Source organism: Adiantum capillus-veneris, chromosome 1 (assembly GCF_014529385.1).
Source record: "Adiantum capillus-veneris isolate H3 chromosome 1, ASM1452938v2, whole genome shotgun sequence".
In the NCBI taxonomy this organism is placed as follows: domain Eukaryota; kingdom Viridiplantae; phylum Streptophyta; class Polypodiopsida; order Polypodiales; family Pteridaceae; genus Adiantum; species Adiantum capillus-veneris.
In genome coordinates this window covers 27,953,768-27,972,080 of record NC_140931.1, presented here as the reverse complement: position 1 = coordinate 27,972,080, position 18,313 = coordinate 27,953,768, and the positions used below count along the sequence as shown (strand labels likewise).

Below are 18,313 nucleotides of genomic sequence, written 5' to 3'. Positions count from 1 at the left end.
CTCTCTCTCTCTCTCTCTCTCTCTCTCTCTCTCTCCCCAGCCCACCTCTTTCCTCTCTCTGGCCCCCACCTCTTGCTCTACGTCTGCCCTCTTCCCTAGCTCCGATCCCCCCCCGTCTCTCTCTCTCTCTCTCTCTCTCTCTCTCTATATATATATATATATATATATATATATATATATATATATATATATATATATATATATATATAGATGTCCTCCTATCTTGCTCTCCCTATCCCTCTCTCTCTGCCCCTTTCCACTTGCCACCTCTCTCCCCACCCCCTATTCCTTTTCTCTCTCTTTACTCCCACCACACCCCCCCCCTTGAGTCCCTCTAACCCTAGAGAGAAATGAAACGAAATGGAATGAAATGCTGTATTAAGGATTTTCATAAGGTAAAAATGACATATGAGACCAAACTGATACAGTCTTGGTGGATATAATACAATGCATGGGTACAAAGGAAAATGAGAGAGAGAGAGAGAGAGAGAGAGAGAGAGAGAGAGGGGGGGGGGGGGGGGGGGGGGGGGGAAGGGAGGGGTTAGCGGGGGAGGGAGAGGTAGATAGATAGATTTGTTTATCGTATGACATATGGGACCAAAGTTACATGGGACATATGGGATATGACATATGGGACCAAAGTTACATGTGATGTAGTATTTGTGTCGCTGATGAGTGATTCTTGATGGTCCAAAATTGTGGTGATGAGAGTCGCAATGGAGAGCCGACACTATGGCTGGGAGAGGAAAGTGTGTAGGTTTAGGCATGACTGAAAATGTGAAGGAAGTAAATTTACATGTGACCAAAAGCTGAGCACTCTAGAAGTGTGTGGTACTCAGACTCTCGAGCTTGCGAGCTTGCAGTGAAAGAGAGAGAGAGAGAGAGAGAGAGAGAGAGAGAGAGAGAGAGAGAGAGAGAGAGAGAGCGGGGGGGGGGGGAGGGGAGAGACTGTGAAAGGGGGGGAGTGGAGTGTAGCTTTTTTTTTAAAAGGGAAAGAAAGGGAGAGAGAGGAATTCTTAGGCCCCCCAAAAAAACCTCGCTATTGCTTTGCATGGTTTTTTTTTTTTTTTTTGGGGGGGCCTAAGCATTCCTCTCTCTCCCTTTCTTTCCCTTAAAAAAAAAAAAAAAAAACTACACTCCATTCTCCCCTCTCACAACCCCCCCCCCCCCCGTGTGCCCAAACCTTCCCTTCCCTTGCGGACCCCTCTCCCCCCTTCTCTCTCTCTCTCTCTCTCTCTCTCTCTCTCTCTCCCCTTCTTTCTCATTTTATTTTATACCCAGACATTGTATTAGATCCACCAAGAATGTATCATTTTGGTCGCATGGGTCATTTTGGCCTTTTGATGATAGTTAACATAGCATTTCATTTCATTTGTCATTAGGATTGGAGGGACTCAAAAAGCGACAATGTGACAGGAGGCAGAGAAAAAAAAAGGAAGATGCAATGGGAGAGAGATCGATCGATAAGGGGAGAGAGAGAGAGAGAGAGAGAGAGATAGAGAGAGGGGCGACAAAATTCTGAGGGAGAGAGGTGAAGTGTATTGTTTTTTTTTTAAAAGAAAGACGGGCTCACCCTGTACAACCCCTCCCCCCCCGCGCTCGCTTTCTTTCTCCCTCCCAGTCTCCTACTCTCTCTCCACCTGCCACCCCTCTTCTCTTGATCTCTCTCTCCCTCCCAATGCCCCCCCTCTCTCTTCCCCTCCTGCTATCACTCTCTCTTTCTCTCCCCCTCTCTCCCTCTTTTACAAAAAAACGAAGGCACTAGAGATACTGCTAGTGCTTTTTTTAATAAAAAAAATAGCTCTCTGCACCCTCTCTCTCTATCTCTCTACCCTTGCCACCCTTCCCTCTCGTCGTAGTGTGTGTATGTGTGTGTGTGTCAGAGAGAGAGAGAGAGAGAGAGAGAGAGAGAGAGAGAGAGAGAGAGAGAGAGAGAGAGAGAGAGTTGACCCTTGCCACCCTTCCCTCTCGTCCTAGTGTGTGTGTGTGTGTGTCACACACACACACACACACACACACACACAGAGAGAGAGAGAGAGAGAGAGAGAGAGAGAGAGAGAGAGAGAGAGAGAGAGAGAGAGAGAGAGAGAGAGAAGACATGGGGGAGAGAGGGGTGAAGCTCACTCCAGGAAGGGAGGGAAGGCAAGGGGGAGAGAGAGAGAGAGAGAGAGAAGACATGGGGGAGAGAGGGGTGAAGCTCACTCCAGGAAGGGAGGGAAGGGAAGGGGGAGAGAGAGAGAGAGAGAGAGAGAGAGAGAGAGGGGAGGGGGAGGGGGAGGGGGTAGGGGGTGGAAGGGGGAGACAACGAGATAGAGGGGTGGCGGGAGAGAGAGAGAGAGAGAGAGAGAGAGAGAGAGAGAGAGAGAGAGAGAGCGATAAGGAGAGGGGTTATAGATCGACTAAGAAAAGAGAGAGGAAGAAGGGAGTAGGAGATAGGAGGACTTTAGGGAAGGGATGGTGGTTTCTAGAGGAGGAGTTGGAGGAAGGGAAGGTGGTTAGAGGAGTAGATGGAGAGAGGAGGTGGAGGAGAGGAAAGATTTTGGAGGAGGAGGTTGAGGAGGAGGAGGAAGGGAAGAGGAGGAAGCACATGGGCGACAAGAGGAGGAAGGGGAGGTAGAGAGGGCGGCACTCCAAAAAAAAAAATCTCGCTCCAAAGCTCGCTCTGTTGAGCTCGCTCGAAGACCTAACTCAGAATAGACCAATATAGCATCCAAGAATACTAGTACAAAAAAAGCATTGGTAAGGCCAAAGGGCATGACTATGAGCTCATAGTGTTCACATCGAGTGTTGAATGCAGTCTTGTAAATGTCTGCTTCCTTGATCCGGATTTGATGGTATCTTGATATGATATCAATATTTGTAAACATTTTAGCCCCGTGTAATCTATCCAATAGTTCATCGATGCGAGAGATAGGTGCTCCCCATGGTGAAATACTTGGTTGGATGAAGCCCTGCTCAATAAGCTGCTGAAGGTGTTCCTTGAGTTTTATGGTTTCAGGTAGAGACATTTTGTAGGGTCTCTTGGAAACAGGTTCACTACTCGAAAAGGTCTCTTATCTCGTGATCTATATCCCTTGGAGGAGGTAAATTTGAGAGATCCTCATTTGAAAATTCCTTAAGCCACCCTAGAAGTTGGTTGGCCTCTGAATCTTCAACCTTGTTTAGTTTGACCATATATATTTGTTTCCCTTTTTGTAAACCCTTCATAAGTCTACTGGCTTTAACTAAATGAGCTCTCACTTTTCCATTACATCATTTTACTAATAATTACTCCCATAATTAATTTTTAAAGGATAAACTACCCTCTGCACAATGGATATGAGCTTTGGATAACCATTCCATTCCCAGGATATTGTCATAAATTCCTACAGGTAGGGTGCAAAATTAGAATGAGGCAGGAATCCCTCCTAATTCAAATTCTACTTTCTCGAGTGAATATTGAGAAAGGACTTCTTTTCTCTTTGCTAGTTCTACTACTAGTTTTTTGACGGTATATTGATTCAACTTAAGCTTTCTTAAACATTTTGGAGAAAGAAAACAATGGGTACTACCACAATGCATAAGTCGTTCAAACTTTTCACCTTGTTGGCTTGCAGTATTTTGAATGACCGCATATTGTTGAGGAGCTCCAAGATTGTCAATTGCGACAACAATGCTGCTCTTTCGTCCTCCTCATTCATTAGGGTAGGTTTTCCTATTGCTGCATATGCCTGGGCTCCTCCTCCTCTTACCACGTTCACCACTTCTACCTCCTCTTTGTATATTTCCTTGATTTACTTGAGGTTGGTGATTAGGCCTGGCCGTAGCTCTAGGTTTTACTTCTTGTGGACATCTACTTTTTATAGTGCCCCATCTGGTTGCATCCATAACACCTAATATCAGGGAAAGGTTGGTCCAAGGTTGTTGCAGCTTCCCCACTGTACGTCGTTGATTTCCTTGGTTGAAACTTTCCCTAGCTCTTCCCCTATTACAGTTAAAGTTATTATAATTCCTAGTAGGGTTGGTTCCTTCTACTGCAAGAGGCTTGGCCCTGAGGAGTGCATCCTAAATTGAGGTAGGCCTCATGGCTTCAAGGCATGTATTCAAGGGTTTGTTGAGGCCTTGACAAAAATGAGTAATTTGCTGCTCCATTGTCATTTGAGGAGCATAGCGTCGTAAGGACACAAATTTTGTGTAATACTCCTCCAATGAGCGTCCTGATTGGCGTTAGTCAAAGAACTCATTCATCTTAATGGCATGGTGCGCAGGAGGAAGGTAGCATTCTTTGACCGCGTGCTTCATCTTTTCCCAAGATGGGCTACCGATGGGATTGTCTCTGCAGTGTTGTTTCCACCAAAGTTTGGCATCTCCACTGAGGCGGAACATACCTAACATTGCTTGATTTTGTTGAGCAGTTCTTGCAGCTAGGAAATAGTCGTCTATAGAATCTAGCCATGCTTCGGCATCACACTCCAAATTGGGTCCTTCTCCCTTGAAGGTAGGGAGCTGGACTTGCTATATTAATATTTTTTTCTCTTGCATAACTGTGTAAAGACTATTTACGCAAGTGTTACCCGGTGATTAATGGACTTTAGTGTTATTAAATGCATCTCTACTTTGTTTATACTTTCAACTTATTACTTACTCAAAAAAGCACTTTGCGTTTAATTTGAATTGCAATGGTGAAACAGTAAACACACTATTCTTGATTCAAAATATGCATGTCATACAATATCCCAAAAAACCATAGTATGTACAAGAACTGTTACAAACCATAAAGATTATAATATATACAAGGGTAACCACAGTCCTATACTAGAATCTTATGAACCATTGGTGTGTCAGACATGGGATCCAAAAATACAACATCTTTTGGCCATCTAAAACTAGGGCCTACACCCATAAGCCTAATCCTACCTGGATAGACTACTGTAGACACCTGATCAAATATTCACTGATTTTGAGATACTAGTATTCCATCAACAGCAAGGCTTTCATTTGGATTCTCTGTCCCAATAAAAAAGTACACTTCAATCACTTGAAGTTCTTTAGCCCATTTAAGTCTCATCATATTTAGTGCAAAGCCTTCTAATTCACCCGCATCAATGAGGAAGATTCCATGAGACCTGGGCCAACTAATCCCCCAAGTAAGTGGGAAATTAAACATTCTATCCGATAACTTCATCACACTTTTTTGAACTATGTAACGTCGGGATGTGCATGCTCGCACAAACATGACACTGAAAACCATAAATTTATGGAAGGCCTGATGGAAATCTTCCTGCAAAGATGGGGACAATTCTCTCTTTTTCCTTCTCTCCCTCTTTTCAGTTATACACATCTTTATTGAATTTGTCAAAAACCACTTAATTCAACCTAATACCTTAAACTTTTCCTAGGCTCAATATCTTATTTAACACATGCTCTAATACCAAGTGAGAGGTCCCCGACCCGCCAACTCTAAAGTTGGGATGGGTTCCTTGATAAGTTTGTAGGCCTAATAAAAATTTTAAGTAAGAAAAGTTCAGGAATTAGACCTTTGCCATTGGCAATGTTTTGAGACTATAGCCCTAGAAAAAGACCTAGTCCTGTCTCGCCAGCGAAAACAAGACAAAATCCAAAAGCTCAAAAACTTTTTCAGCCCTATAACTTCTGCAAATGGGTTAAGGTATCCTTGTCCAACGCTTTTTTCCCTCTACGTGAGTCAAGGCATAGCCGCTGATGGACTCCTCTTCTAATGAAAAATTCTTTTAGCGTTTAGTGCGCGAGAATGGATAGTTACCTAACTAATCAGGTCCACCTGTCCATGATCGACAACCTTAGTCTATCCCCACTTACCACCCGACACTCGCACATGCCTCTTTGTTTTCAATTTGTACTACAATCTTTCAACACTTAATGATAATGGTTCTTTTTAACTTTCCAGCACAATGATTCATTAAAACAAGTATTGAAATCAGTATCAAAAAACATTCTTTAGCAAAAAAGCATCTCTAAACTAAAGACAAGGTATATCACTTAGAATATTTCTTGAAAACCTGACCCGTACTCAACTTGTCTCAAGCACACCTATTTACATAGGTGAAAAACGGCACCCTTGCTTATTCATGGTCCGACCCAAAGTTCGGGGGTGGAAAAGCATCACCCGAAGTTCAGGGTGCCCATATGCCAAAACCAATTTCCCATACAACCGGGCGGTTCCCCTAGAATAAAAACGGTATCCTAAGATATATAAACAAACATACACATGTACACAGTAAAAACTCCTCGTACATGGATACAACCGACTCATCTGTGGCTGAAAAGCCATCATTACTCATCACTTGAAGTGAAAATATTTCAAGGAATCAAAGATGTCTTGAGACAGGCTGTCTTAAGGATGATCAACCATTTCTTTTCTAGATCAAACAAGCTAACCCAACCAATTCTTTCCTAGATTACAAACAATTTCATGATTGTTTCTTGGAAGATACCCTTTCAATTTTCGGCCAATTTCATCCTTTCCTAAGTCCTTATCCACTCTTTAATGGATGCAATGTTATCACTTAAAAGGAATTTAAAATACTTATAACTAAATTTACAAGAAAGACTCACGTGGTACTGGTAGGTATCTGTTGAAGCCCAGGGACCGAACACTCTCGTCTGTAGGTCTACTGCTAGGATCGGCCTCGTGATCGTGTGAGGCCCTGGCTCTCTTTGTATTACTATCATCTTTCTCAGTTGGCTAGTTTGTCCCAGTACTGTTAAGAGCCATGACTTATATCCTTATAAAAAGGATGTCTAATCATTAGGTAAATTATCAAAACTTGACTTTACCATAGAAATTCCATAATGTACTTCCATGACTTAATTTAATTTCTAGACCCCTGGGGTAGTTTAATTGGTTATAGTAGATTCTTGTGGTTTAATATTGTGCTCGTAACTCCTTATACTTCAGTTTAGCAATATGGGTTCATGACTAATCTCTAGAAACTAACTTGCTAGCTTTTTTTCTTTAAATTATAGTCAAAATTAGTAACTTCTCGACATAGTGATTTCCTTATTATTTATATATATAATATATTTTTATCTTAGGTTATTTTTAATATTTCTAGGATCTACTAATCATCTTATAGTTTTTTGAGTCATTTGATTAATTTTTCTCTTTTAATTGTTGGGATCGGAGAGCACACACACAGAGAGCCAGCACGAAGAAGGAGATAGACACAGTGTGTGGCGGGGCGGTACTCACACTACAATGTGTAGTTATGAGTATAGTTATTATGAATGAGTAAATGAATGGCTGTACATGGGCGGCTGAACAACAGGCAGCCGGGCACACGGGCCTTTAACCCAACAATCTCCCACTTAAAGGCAGTGTGCCTTTAAAGTGGCCAAAGTACAGCAAAAGAAGTCAAGCCATACCCATCAGCGATCTACAGTGTGCAAACCGCTGTGAGGGTAACGACTTTATGAGTAGATCAGCAGGGTTATCGTCAGTGTGTACCTTAACAAGCTCTATGCGCTTGTCCTCTAGCACCTCTCGTATGAAGTGATACCTCACCTCAATGTGCTTTGTCTTCGCATGGAAGACAGGATTCCGTGCCAACGCTATGGCACTCTGGCTATCACAATGTAGAATCGGAGCATCACCAACCATACCAAGATCTCCCACTAGTCGTGAGAGCCATACGGCCTCCTTGGCAGCCTCAGTGGCAGCCATATATTCAGCCTCTGTAGTGCTCAAAGCAACGCATGGCTGTAAACGTGATGCCCACGAAACCGGTCCACCTGCAACTGTGAACACATAGCCGCTAGTAGACTTCCTCGAGTCCACTGACCCTGCATAGTCTGAATTTGTATCTCCGCAAACATACATATCCTTCTCACCATAACATAGGGACAACTCTGAAGTCCCTCTCAAGTATCTGAGAATACCTCTCACTGCATCCCAATGACGCTTGCCCGGGTTAGACATGTACCTGCTAGCCACACCAACTGCATGAGCAAGATCTGGACGCGTAGCCACCATGGCATACATCAAGGAACCAACAGCTGACGCATAGGGAATCTGAGACATCTCTGTAGTCTCCAAATCTGTCTGAGGGCAGTCATCATGGCTGAGTTTTACATATGGAGGCAACGGGGTACTAATGGCCTTCCCCCCTTCCATATGAAAACGCTCAAGCACCCTGTCAATGTACTCTTTCTGACTAAGAAAGAGCATCTTGCGAGAACGATCACGAGTGATCCACATACCCAAAATATGACTGGCATCATGAAGATCCTTCATGGAAAAGGTCTCATGTAGCCTATGTTTCAAGGCATCCACATCAGAAATACACTTCCCTGCGATCAGCATGTCATCCACATACAAAACCAAAACAATAAGACTACCATCTGTAGCCTTGCGAGTATAGAGGCATGGGTCCTCATAACTGCGTACATAGCCCAATGAACTCATGAATGCATCAAACTTACGATACCATTCACGAGATGATTGCTTCAGCCCATACAAGGTCTTAAGAAGCCGGCATACCATCTTCTTTGAACCATGAATAACAAACCCACTTGGTTGCTCCATGTACAAATCCTCGTGCAAGTCCGGATGTAAGAAAGCTATCTTTACATCCATTTGCTTCAACTCCATGTCTTCTGTAGCTACCAAGGCAAACAACATATGCAAAGTAGACATCTTCACCACTGGGGAGAAGATCTCGTCAAAATCAATGCCCTTCTGTTGCTTGAATCCTTTAGCCACAAGCCTTGCTTTGTACCTAGGCTTTGCATCCATTGAACACAATTTTATCTTGTAAACCCACTTGCATGGTAGTGCCTTCTTACCCTTTGGCAAAGGAGTAAGATCCCACGTTTCATTTTGGATCAACGAATCCATCTCTGACTGCATAGCCTGCTCCCACTTGAGCTTGTCAACATTGGACATGGCCTCATCATAACATGATGGCTCCCCGCAATCAGTCAACAATACATAATCCATAGAAGGCACAAAACGCTGAGGCTGTCTTGCACGCCGCTCTGAACGCCTCAAAGACTGTGCAGGAGGTGCATCTGGCTGTCCCACATCTACATGATCTCCCAACAAGGGCTGATCTCCCACTTGAGGGTCAATGGGCTGCCCACGAGCAGCCATGGGACCATCATACCAATGACCATCCTCCTCAAATATCACACGCCGAACCTCAACCGTTCGCGGTGATGCTCTATACATAGAGTCCTCATGAAAAAAAACATCATGGCTGCGCACAATCTTCCTGTCAATAGGATCCCACAATCGATAACCCATCTCACCAGAGCTACCATAACCCAAGAAGATACATCTCTTGCTCTTTGGATCCAATTTGCTACGTTTTGCCTTAGGTACATGTACATAAGCTTCACAGCCAAAAACACGAAGGTGACCATACGAAGGTGGCAAACCTGTCCATACCTCTTAAGGCACTTTGAAGCCCAAAGGAACACTAGGTGAACGATTTATCAAATGCATAGAAGTGGCAACAGCTTCAACCCAAAATCCATTTGACAAAGCAGCCATAGAAAGCATACTACGGACTTTTTCCTGTATAGTCCTGTTCATGCGCTCTGCCACACCATTTTGAGGAGGTGTATAGGGAGCACTAAGCTCGCGCCGTATACCCTTCTCAACACATAATGTTGTGAAAGCATGAGACATAAATTCACCCCCATTGTCCGTATGTAAGCACTTCAACTTACAACCTGATTGGTTCTCGACAAGAGCCAACCATTGCTTAAATATATCAAACACCATATCCTTCTTACGAATGGGGTATGCCCATACCTGCCTGCTAGCATCATCAATGAACGTAACAAAGTACATAGCACCTCCAAGAGAAGCATTGGGCATCGGCCCACATACATCACTATGCACCAAAGCTAGCTTTTCCAAAGATCTGTGTGGAACACTTTTCTTATGAGAAGACCGAGCATGTCGACCATAAAGGCAATGCTCACAAAACTCAAAACCACCAAAATCTGAAACGGGAATGTAATCCGCACGTGCCAACAACTTCAAACCTTTTAGTGACATATGCCCCAAACGCTGATGCCATAAAGAAGCAGGAGGTTGCTCAGTGATCCCCACAATGTGATCAGCCACACTAGCTACACAAAGGGAATACAACGTATTCCTCTTAGCACCTTTAACCAAAACAAGGCTGCCCTTAGTGATCTTCCAACCTCCATCACCAAAAGATACATTGAAACCAAGTGAATCCAACTGACCCACACTAATCAAGCTTTTTGCAAGAGCCGGCACATGACGCACACGCTGCAAGACAAACGTAGTAGAGTTTGGCATAGCCAAATGAATATCCCCAATGCCATGAATCTGCATAGAACGCCCATCGGCAATCCTGACAGTACCTGTGCTCGAAGCATCATAGTCATGAAACCACGACCTATGAGGCGTAACGTGAAAGGAAGCACCACTGTCAATGACCCAATCCATAGGCATACTACGCTCATGAGTGAGAAGAAAAGTGTCATCAAAATAGGATGCAAGCAACACATCACCAAGCTCTTCACTAGTAGCACTAGTCGGAGCACATACATGGTCATCTTGAGAGCTACACTCTCCCTGTGTTGCATTTAACTCCTCAATCTTGACATTGGATTTAGGCTTGTCCTTAGCATCATGGTCTTTCTTCTTACCATCTCCATTTTCCCTTTTCCACTTGTAGCAATCCTTTTTGAAATGGCCTTTTCTACCACAATGAAAACATTCCACATCCTTTTTACTTGTGCCTGCACGGGGCTTGCTTCTAGATTTACCCCTGTTGGACTTATACTTGTCCATAGTCCTGCCTCTGACAACCATTGCACTAGAAGACTTACTACCTGCATTATTCTTTCGATTAATCTCTTTCGTGAGAAGACTAGACTCCACATTAGTACTTGTCAACTCATCCGCAGGAACCGAGTTACTTATGGCTGTCCTAAATGTGTCCCATGACTCAGGCAACGTGACAAGTAAAAACATAGCTTTTACATTGTCCTCAAACGTAATTTTCTGCGTAGCAAGTTGGCTGAAAATTGTATTGAACTCATTCAAATGCGCATTCATGGAAGCACCTTCCTCCATTCGCAAATCAATAAGCTTTTTAATCCAATACACCATAGAAGCAGCCGAATGCTTATCATACATATCGCAAATCCGCTGCCATAGCTCATAAGCTCCACCCTGTGCATCTTTCACATTGTAATAAACAGACTTTGAAAGGGAAAGCCTAATGGTAGACCTGCACATCTCATCCAACTCCTCCCAATCATCCCTCTCCATGTTCTCTGGCTTAACTCCCTGCAACTTTAGAGGTCGAATCTGTTTCTTCTGCACCAAGACATCCCAAATCTGATCTTTCCAATATAAGAAGTTAGCACCATCCAACTTCTCAATATTGAAAACTGTGTCCTCTTTAGTGCCCATTACAACAAGAATGCAACAATGAGAAACCTGTAACCAACCAACAGACTGCCACAACAAAGTAGTGTTGCAAATCTGACAACGCCTGCTGCTCAATCAAAGAGCAAACGCATAGAGTATAAATCAGCCCATAATATGGTCAAAAAACGTACGTAGAAATCCACAAACAAATGCATAAACCCGTGACACCTGTAACTCAACCGGCCTAGGCAAACCGTGCCACAAAATGCATCAACAATGAGCTGACATAGAGGCATAAACATACTCCATGTCTGAATAACCACAATAGAGACATAAGCTGACCAAGCTTACACAAATCCGTGAGCATAAATGGATCCAAGTGAGCATATAACCAATGCACAAGCTCAACGAAGTCCAATCTCTACTGTCAACCAAGTACCTGTCCGTACTCAAACCGCAACACTGCAAGCAAGAGCAAACCCGCTCTATGTATAAGTGAACCAAATCTCCACAATATCATGCATAAAGAGTGTCTGTCAAACTGCCATATCCACATCCATCAACATACATAGATGATGTAAACCTGTAGCTCAAGAACACGCATAAACAGACTGCCCAGAAGAGTAGAAGCTCCCACTCAAACAACAACCATATACATGGCTGTCCCATAGTCAAAATACATGTTTTGTAACCACAGAAGAAACCTGTATCCAAAGCTCCCTGTAACCTGTAACCTGTACCCGTACCTGTACCTGTACCTGCACCTGTACCTGTACCTGTAGTCGAAGAAGACAATGTCGCCAAAACTCCCACTCTATCTGTGTGTATGAGGCCACTCCAAGAAGAGGCTACACACTCTCAAATGAGCTGTGGGCTCACGTAAGTGGAAGACACTACAACAATGGCACCTGTAATGGCTATGGAAGCTCTGGCAGCAGAAAACTACCAAAGAAAGCTCAAAAACGCAGCTCCTAGTCTGTAGCTCGGATGGGATTTCTAATGGCACGAATGGCTCCGAAAGGGGGGTTAAACCTCAGGACACCTGCTGAAAATACTCGCAGAGTGCTGAACCTTCCAATGCCAAGCTCAGAAAAACCTTCTGCTCTTTAGAAATGCGCGCGTGCGCGAAACCGAAAAACGGCAATGAAACAGCAACAATTTTCAACACACTCAACAATGATGATGAAGCTCTCAATGCTCTCACTACCAAGCTTTGATACCACTTGTTGGGATCGGAGAGCACACACACAGAGAGCCAGCACGAAGAAGGAGATAGACACAGTGTGTGGCGGGGCGGTACTCACACTACAATGTGTAGTTATGAGTATAGTTATTATGAATGAGTAAATGAATGGCTATACATGGGCGGCTGAACAACGGGCAGCCGGGCACACGGGCCTTTAACCCAACATTAATTAGGTTCAAAGTATCTTATTTTTGGCTTTATATTTATTATAGTAATTATCTCATGAAGATATGTTTATCTCAACTTCCTAATAGAGTATTATACCTCTAGTAATTATCTAAAAAAAAATTAGATGGATTTTTAAGTTATCCCCATTGTTTTTGTCTAAAAATAGAGCTTTTAAGTCAATATAATTAGTAAAACTAGTTAACTAATAATTATCTAATTATAACAAGTTCTTAGCACGTAGATATTTCTTTGATAATTATCTCAATAACTTTTAAACATGTTTGTTAATTATCTTGATTAATTTTTAGCCAAAAATAGGATTTTTAGACCAAGATAATTACTAAAACTAGCTAGCTAATCATGAGTTGAGTATCATGGGTTTTTAACACTTAGATATTTCTTTAATAATTATCCCATGCTTAATTAAGCTTTATTTTTTAATTTTCCCTTTAATTTTAGTCTAAAAATTAGATAAATTTTGCTTAATTAAATACTAAAATTGATTTGAAAATTATGAAATAATTCCCACATCTTTTTTACCCTAAGCACTAGCTTTGACAAATTATATTGTAATTAATTAAGCTTAATTGATATATTTCTCATCAATTAAGTCCAAAATTAATAAATTTCAATCTTAATATATGTTAATAATTATTTTGATTACTAATCATAATTAAAAGTTAAGTAATCAAAATTCTAATAGCATATAAGAATGTAATTAATAGAAGAGAGAGGTTTAATCTTTCCTAATTAATTAAGTAATTAAGAAAATTAGACATAATTGAATATATCTTTGACTAATCAACTAGGATTAGCATTAATTATCTTAATTTATCACAAGAGGTTTTCTCTCTTTGTAATTTTTGGGAAGGATCTCTCTAAGCACGAGAGATTTCTAGCCAAGGTCTCCAAGTCTGAGAGAAGTTGTGAAGCCTAAGGGACCTAGTTATAGATTTTCCTGGAACACTGAGGTTGTGTTTAGCAGTTTCTTGCAGTCCAAGCAGTTAGCTCTAGCTAGTGCTACATATTGCTAAATTTGTCTCTGGGAGGTCCATGATGGCCCCTCCTAGCGCTTATCCATTTTAATTTTCAAATCTACTAATTTTCAAGAATATTTTTTGCTTTAACAATAAATATCTCAAAAATATCTAATAGATTATGATAAAGTCTTGTGCTTTAAGGATTACTAAAGCTTTCAATTATCTTTGGGAATTAAAGTGACTGTGAAAAATTCAAGAGGGAATAGCGGGGTCGATTTTTGTCCGAATTCAGTTCTGAAAATTCCTAGCTATAGTATTGCCATGCTTAAGATTTCAAAAATACCAATCCTTGCTATAATTGGGCAAGTTCTCATTGTTTTTGAAAATCTATCCCCTTTAGATAGGCTTTGTACCTTTTTTTCTTAACTACAAAAATCTTGAAATCTTACACCAATGAAAGAGTTGTGGGAGCATTTGAGGTCAAAAGATCAATTAAGAAAGGTTGCACCTTAGCCCCTTTGCTATTCTCCATTGGAACTCATCCCTTGGTAACAATGCTTGAAGAGAGTGTTGCTAGAGGGGAGATTCAAGGATTGTCTCTCCCTAATAATGACCAACTTCGTGCGAAGCTATTCACTCGTGGCTCCCTTCTATTCCTCAAAGCATGCCCGCAAGTGGTTAGGAAGGCTTTGGAGATTGTGAGAAGTTTTGTTGTGGCATTAGGGTCAAAGTGCAGTATTGAAAAATCTAGATGGATCTCACTCATAGAAAATGAATCGATTGAATTGGCATTATGATTCGGGGAGATAGTGTCAAAAGGGAAGGTGTTTCGACACTTAGGGACCTCACCCATAAGCAAAGATTCGTTTACGTTTTAGATAAGATGAGGAGCAAGTGTGAAGATGTGAGTACATGCTTTTGCCCTTTCCGAGTCGAGTGAAGGTGATCAATTCATTTATGCTCCCCTACATAGCCTTCAACGGGCCTTTGCTTAAGCTAGCCAAGTGTAACTGGAAAGAGTTCTTAAAACTTGTGAAAAGATTCTTGTGAAAAAACAATACTAAAGACTCGACACCGCGGCAATGGGTAGGTTGGGTTTCCATAGCAAGTCTTCTTGAGTAAGGCGGTATTGGGATTTGTATTCATGTGTAGGCCTAGTGTGCCAAGTTCATGGTAGCAATCACGAAGCAGCATGGGCTATCATGACTAAGGACATGATAGACATGGTCCAAATTTGCTCACAGAGTGGACAGTGAAAAGGGTTGGAGGTACACGACAAGTTATTTGCCCCCCGGTGGGCGGTCCTTACACTTCGTGGCACAACGGGCGAACTAGTTCAGAAATGCAACAGAGTAACAAGGGCCTTGGAATGGGAAGAATTAACCAGGTATTTTCATAATTTATTACTCACTGGTCCCCTTGGTTGTCTAAGGTAGGAAGTTTGAGGCTAAATCCATTCTAGAGGAAAACTTTCAGAAAGATCAGTGATAAAGGAGTTAGATGTATGGGACAATTTTGGGATTGCAACAACAACAGTTAGAAAGAAACGGATCAATTGGTCTCCCAGTTCCACCTCTACGGAGCTGGAAGTCATCTTGCTAGCCGTGCTTTGGAATGGCTTGACAAAGGTGGGCTGCCCTCTTGTGACTCCAACTTCGAGTGGAAGGCATGGTGGTGGCCAAAGGACGGACTGGGGCAAACAATGGTAAGAATCAAGATTGGTGTCTATTGCTAAGAACATTTGGGTCCCTAATCTACCACCTGAGACGAAGGTTTTTCTTTGGAAAGTACTATGGGGGGCATTACTTACGGGTGCAAAAATTCGAGCCGGAGGTATTGGTTCCAATAAAAATAAGCAAAGAGCAGAGCGCCCGTAAGAGTAGCCTAGCACCTTTGATTTTGGGGGTAATAGTAGAGCTTAACTAGATTTCGCTTCTTGTGGCGTAGATTCTGGATTTTTTGTTAATTGGAAACCCTTTTCCCCCACTCCTCCGAGTAGCACTGAGTGTGACCGGGCTCTTACACTTTTGAAAAATTGTGTGCAAAAAAAGAGTTGTTCAACACTGCCCACGTAGCTTTTACGGTCTACACTTTCAGGGATTTTCTTGATTTATCCAAGGTTTTAAAAGATGAGGTCCGAGGAATCAATTCAGGTGGGCACTTTTTTTTTTGGCGGTCCCCGTGTTCCATTGTCTCGTGATCACCCAAAACAAGATATTTCGATTTAAATAATTGAACTCTCTCTCTCTCTCTCTCTCTCTCTCTCTCTCTCTCTTTGTGGCTGGTAGGCCAGGCAATTCGATAAGAAGATTACGAGGACGTGAAGCTGGTAGTCCACGCCCGCCATCGCCTAATTTATACAGGTGTTCTCTCCCTCTCTCTCTCTCTCTCTCTCTCTCTCTCTCTCTCTCTCTCTCTTCTGCTCTGCTCTTTTTATGACGATGATGATGGCCGCTTTCCTGGTGCTGGCTATTCTGCTCTTGCTCTTATTCCTCCTTTGCTTTCCCCGACAGTTCAAACCACACCTCCACATTCCCTCCCTGCATGGCAAGCATGTGCTCATCACTGGTGGCTCCAGCGGCATCGGCTTGGCTCTTGCCCATCACTGCCTCCTCCAAGGCAGCTATGTCACTCTCATCGCTCGCAACGCCGACCGCCTCTCTCAAGCTGCCCAATCTCTCGTCCACGGCAACCTCAGTACCTCGGCCTCCGGCGTCAATGGCCATTCCGCACAGTACTCCAAAGATAGAATACTCCTCAAGGTTGTCTCGCTTATCCAAATCCTCATGACAGATTAGCACTACTCCTCAAGGTTCTTTGCTCCTAATTTTTCATCTGCTGCATGTATGCATGGGCAATGTATGCTGATGACCTACTATCTTAATTCTTGCGGAGTACTTGTTGTCTTTCTAATCTCTGCCGCAAGCACTCAATTCATCTCTCTGTGCCCACATAGGCAGCCGATGTTTCCGATGCTGCAGCGATGTCGAATGCGATCGCAGAGAGTTTTAGCTGGAGACCCATCGACGTTCTCGTCTGCAATGCGGGGACTTCTGTCAACGGTCTGTTTGATGATATGAAGATCAGTGACTTGGAGACAGTGACAAGGATAAACCTGCTGGGATGTGTGTATACAATATATGCTGCTCTTCCCCTTATGAAGGCCAGAAGCAAGCGTCATCCTTCATCAATTGTCATCGTGAGCTCGCTATCTGGCCTCGTAAGTACAATAGGGAGTAATATACAGGCATTATACTTCTCCTGCATGTCTTATCTCAAAGCCTTGAATTTGGATTATGCATCGAGGCTTGTTCTGATTTTGGTTTTCGCAATACAGCTATTCGTATATGGTGCAAACATGTATTCTGCAACCAAGCATGCGTTGAAAGGTCTTGCTGAAGTTCTACGGTTTGAGCTGCTCTCAGATAACATCAAAGTTAGCCTGGTATGCCCAGGTTTTACAGAGACGCCTTTGCTGGACCTAGGTAAGCCCATGCCATCAACATGTCCTTAATTTGGTTATCATCAGGAAGCCAGCTTCCATTTGAATTTGAATGGTTATAAACTGAATATATAGAAATGGGTAATTATAGCTGCTTGTCCTTCATGCATGCTCAATCGTGGTCTGCGGCACGGACGACCCACTAGCCGACAAGCACGTTATAGAGGGGAATAAGATTTTCTTCTACGATAGGGACTATGCTGAGGCAGCGAAAGTGGTGGCAGCAAAGACAATGGAAGGGGTGAAGCAGGGAAAATTTCTTATCACAACAAGTGCTGCTGGGCTCATGGTCCGCATCCTGGCTCGGGGCTTTACGCCGGCCGAATCGCTTTCAGACGCTCTCCTTGAGATTTTCTTACTTGTACCCCTCAGAGTAGCCACACATGTGTGGTTTCCTTTTGCAAAGAGGCTGATAAAGAAGCAGCAGAAGCAGGGGCTTAACTTTAAAGAGTGAAGAGGGGAGGCTACCTCACTTGCACCGAAATTATTTGAATCCAGGCATTGAGCCACGTTCTTGAGCATGCTAATTAGTCCATTGATAATTAGGCATTGTAGAGCATTACACGTTGTATACACGGTCTTCAACACCGCCCTCCTTGTAATGGTTCACTCATGCCATGGATGTAATCCTCCACTGATGATCTCTAATTTTGTTAATTGAATAAAACATACCCTTTTTTTAAGTTTCTCAGGCTTTTGGAAATTCCTTTAAACCAATCATATGGAACGAGTGAGACTCTTGCCGCCTCCGGCAGCAGTGCTGCCTACGACATCATGAAAATGACTTGAAGAGGAGGCTGTCATTTGGCCATGTAACATCCCTAGTAGAGAACTGCGAGTTCCGTCCTTTTGAGCATGTCGTGTGATCAATCACATGAAAGAGATGACATTGACCATAAGGAGCCAATTGATCATAACCTCCTAGGTTTTTAAGGACCAACATTACACCATACTTTGCATACAACTCAACAAAAGAAGTCCCAAGTAAGACTAAATATGTCCTCATGAATTTGTTTTTTCATGTTAACTTCTTGGATCTT

General features: G+C 42.7%; 1 protein-coding gene across 1 annotated transcript; it reads left to right on the top strand.

Moving 5' to 3' along the window:
* Positions 1–16,116: 16,116 nt before the first annotated feature.
* On the top strand, positions 16,117–17,959 carry LOC147464458 (3-dehydrosphinganine reductase TSC10A-like). The gene is made up of 4 exons (XM_086515142.1): positions 16,117–16,533; positions 16,728–16,991; positions 17,109–17,256; positions 17,420–17,959. Exons 1-4 carry the CDS (start codon positions 16,207–16,209, stop codon positions 17,725–17,727), a joined length of 1,047 nt encoding a protein of 348 aa, XP_086371268.1. The 5' UTR covers positions 16,117–16,206; the 3' UTR covers positions 17,728–17,959.
* Positions 17,960–18,313: the final 354 nt, after the last annotated feature.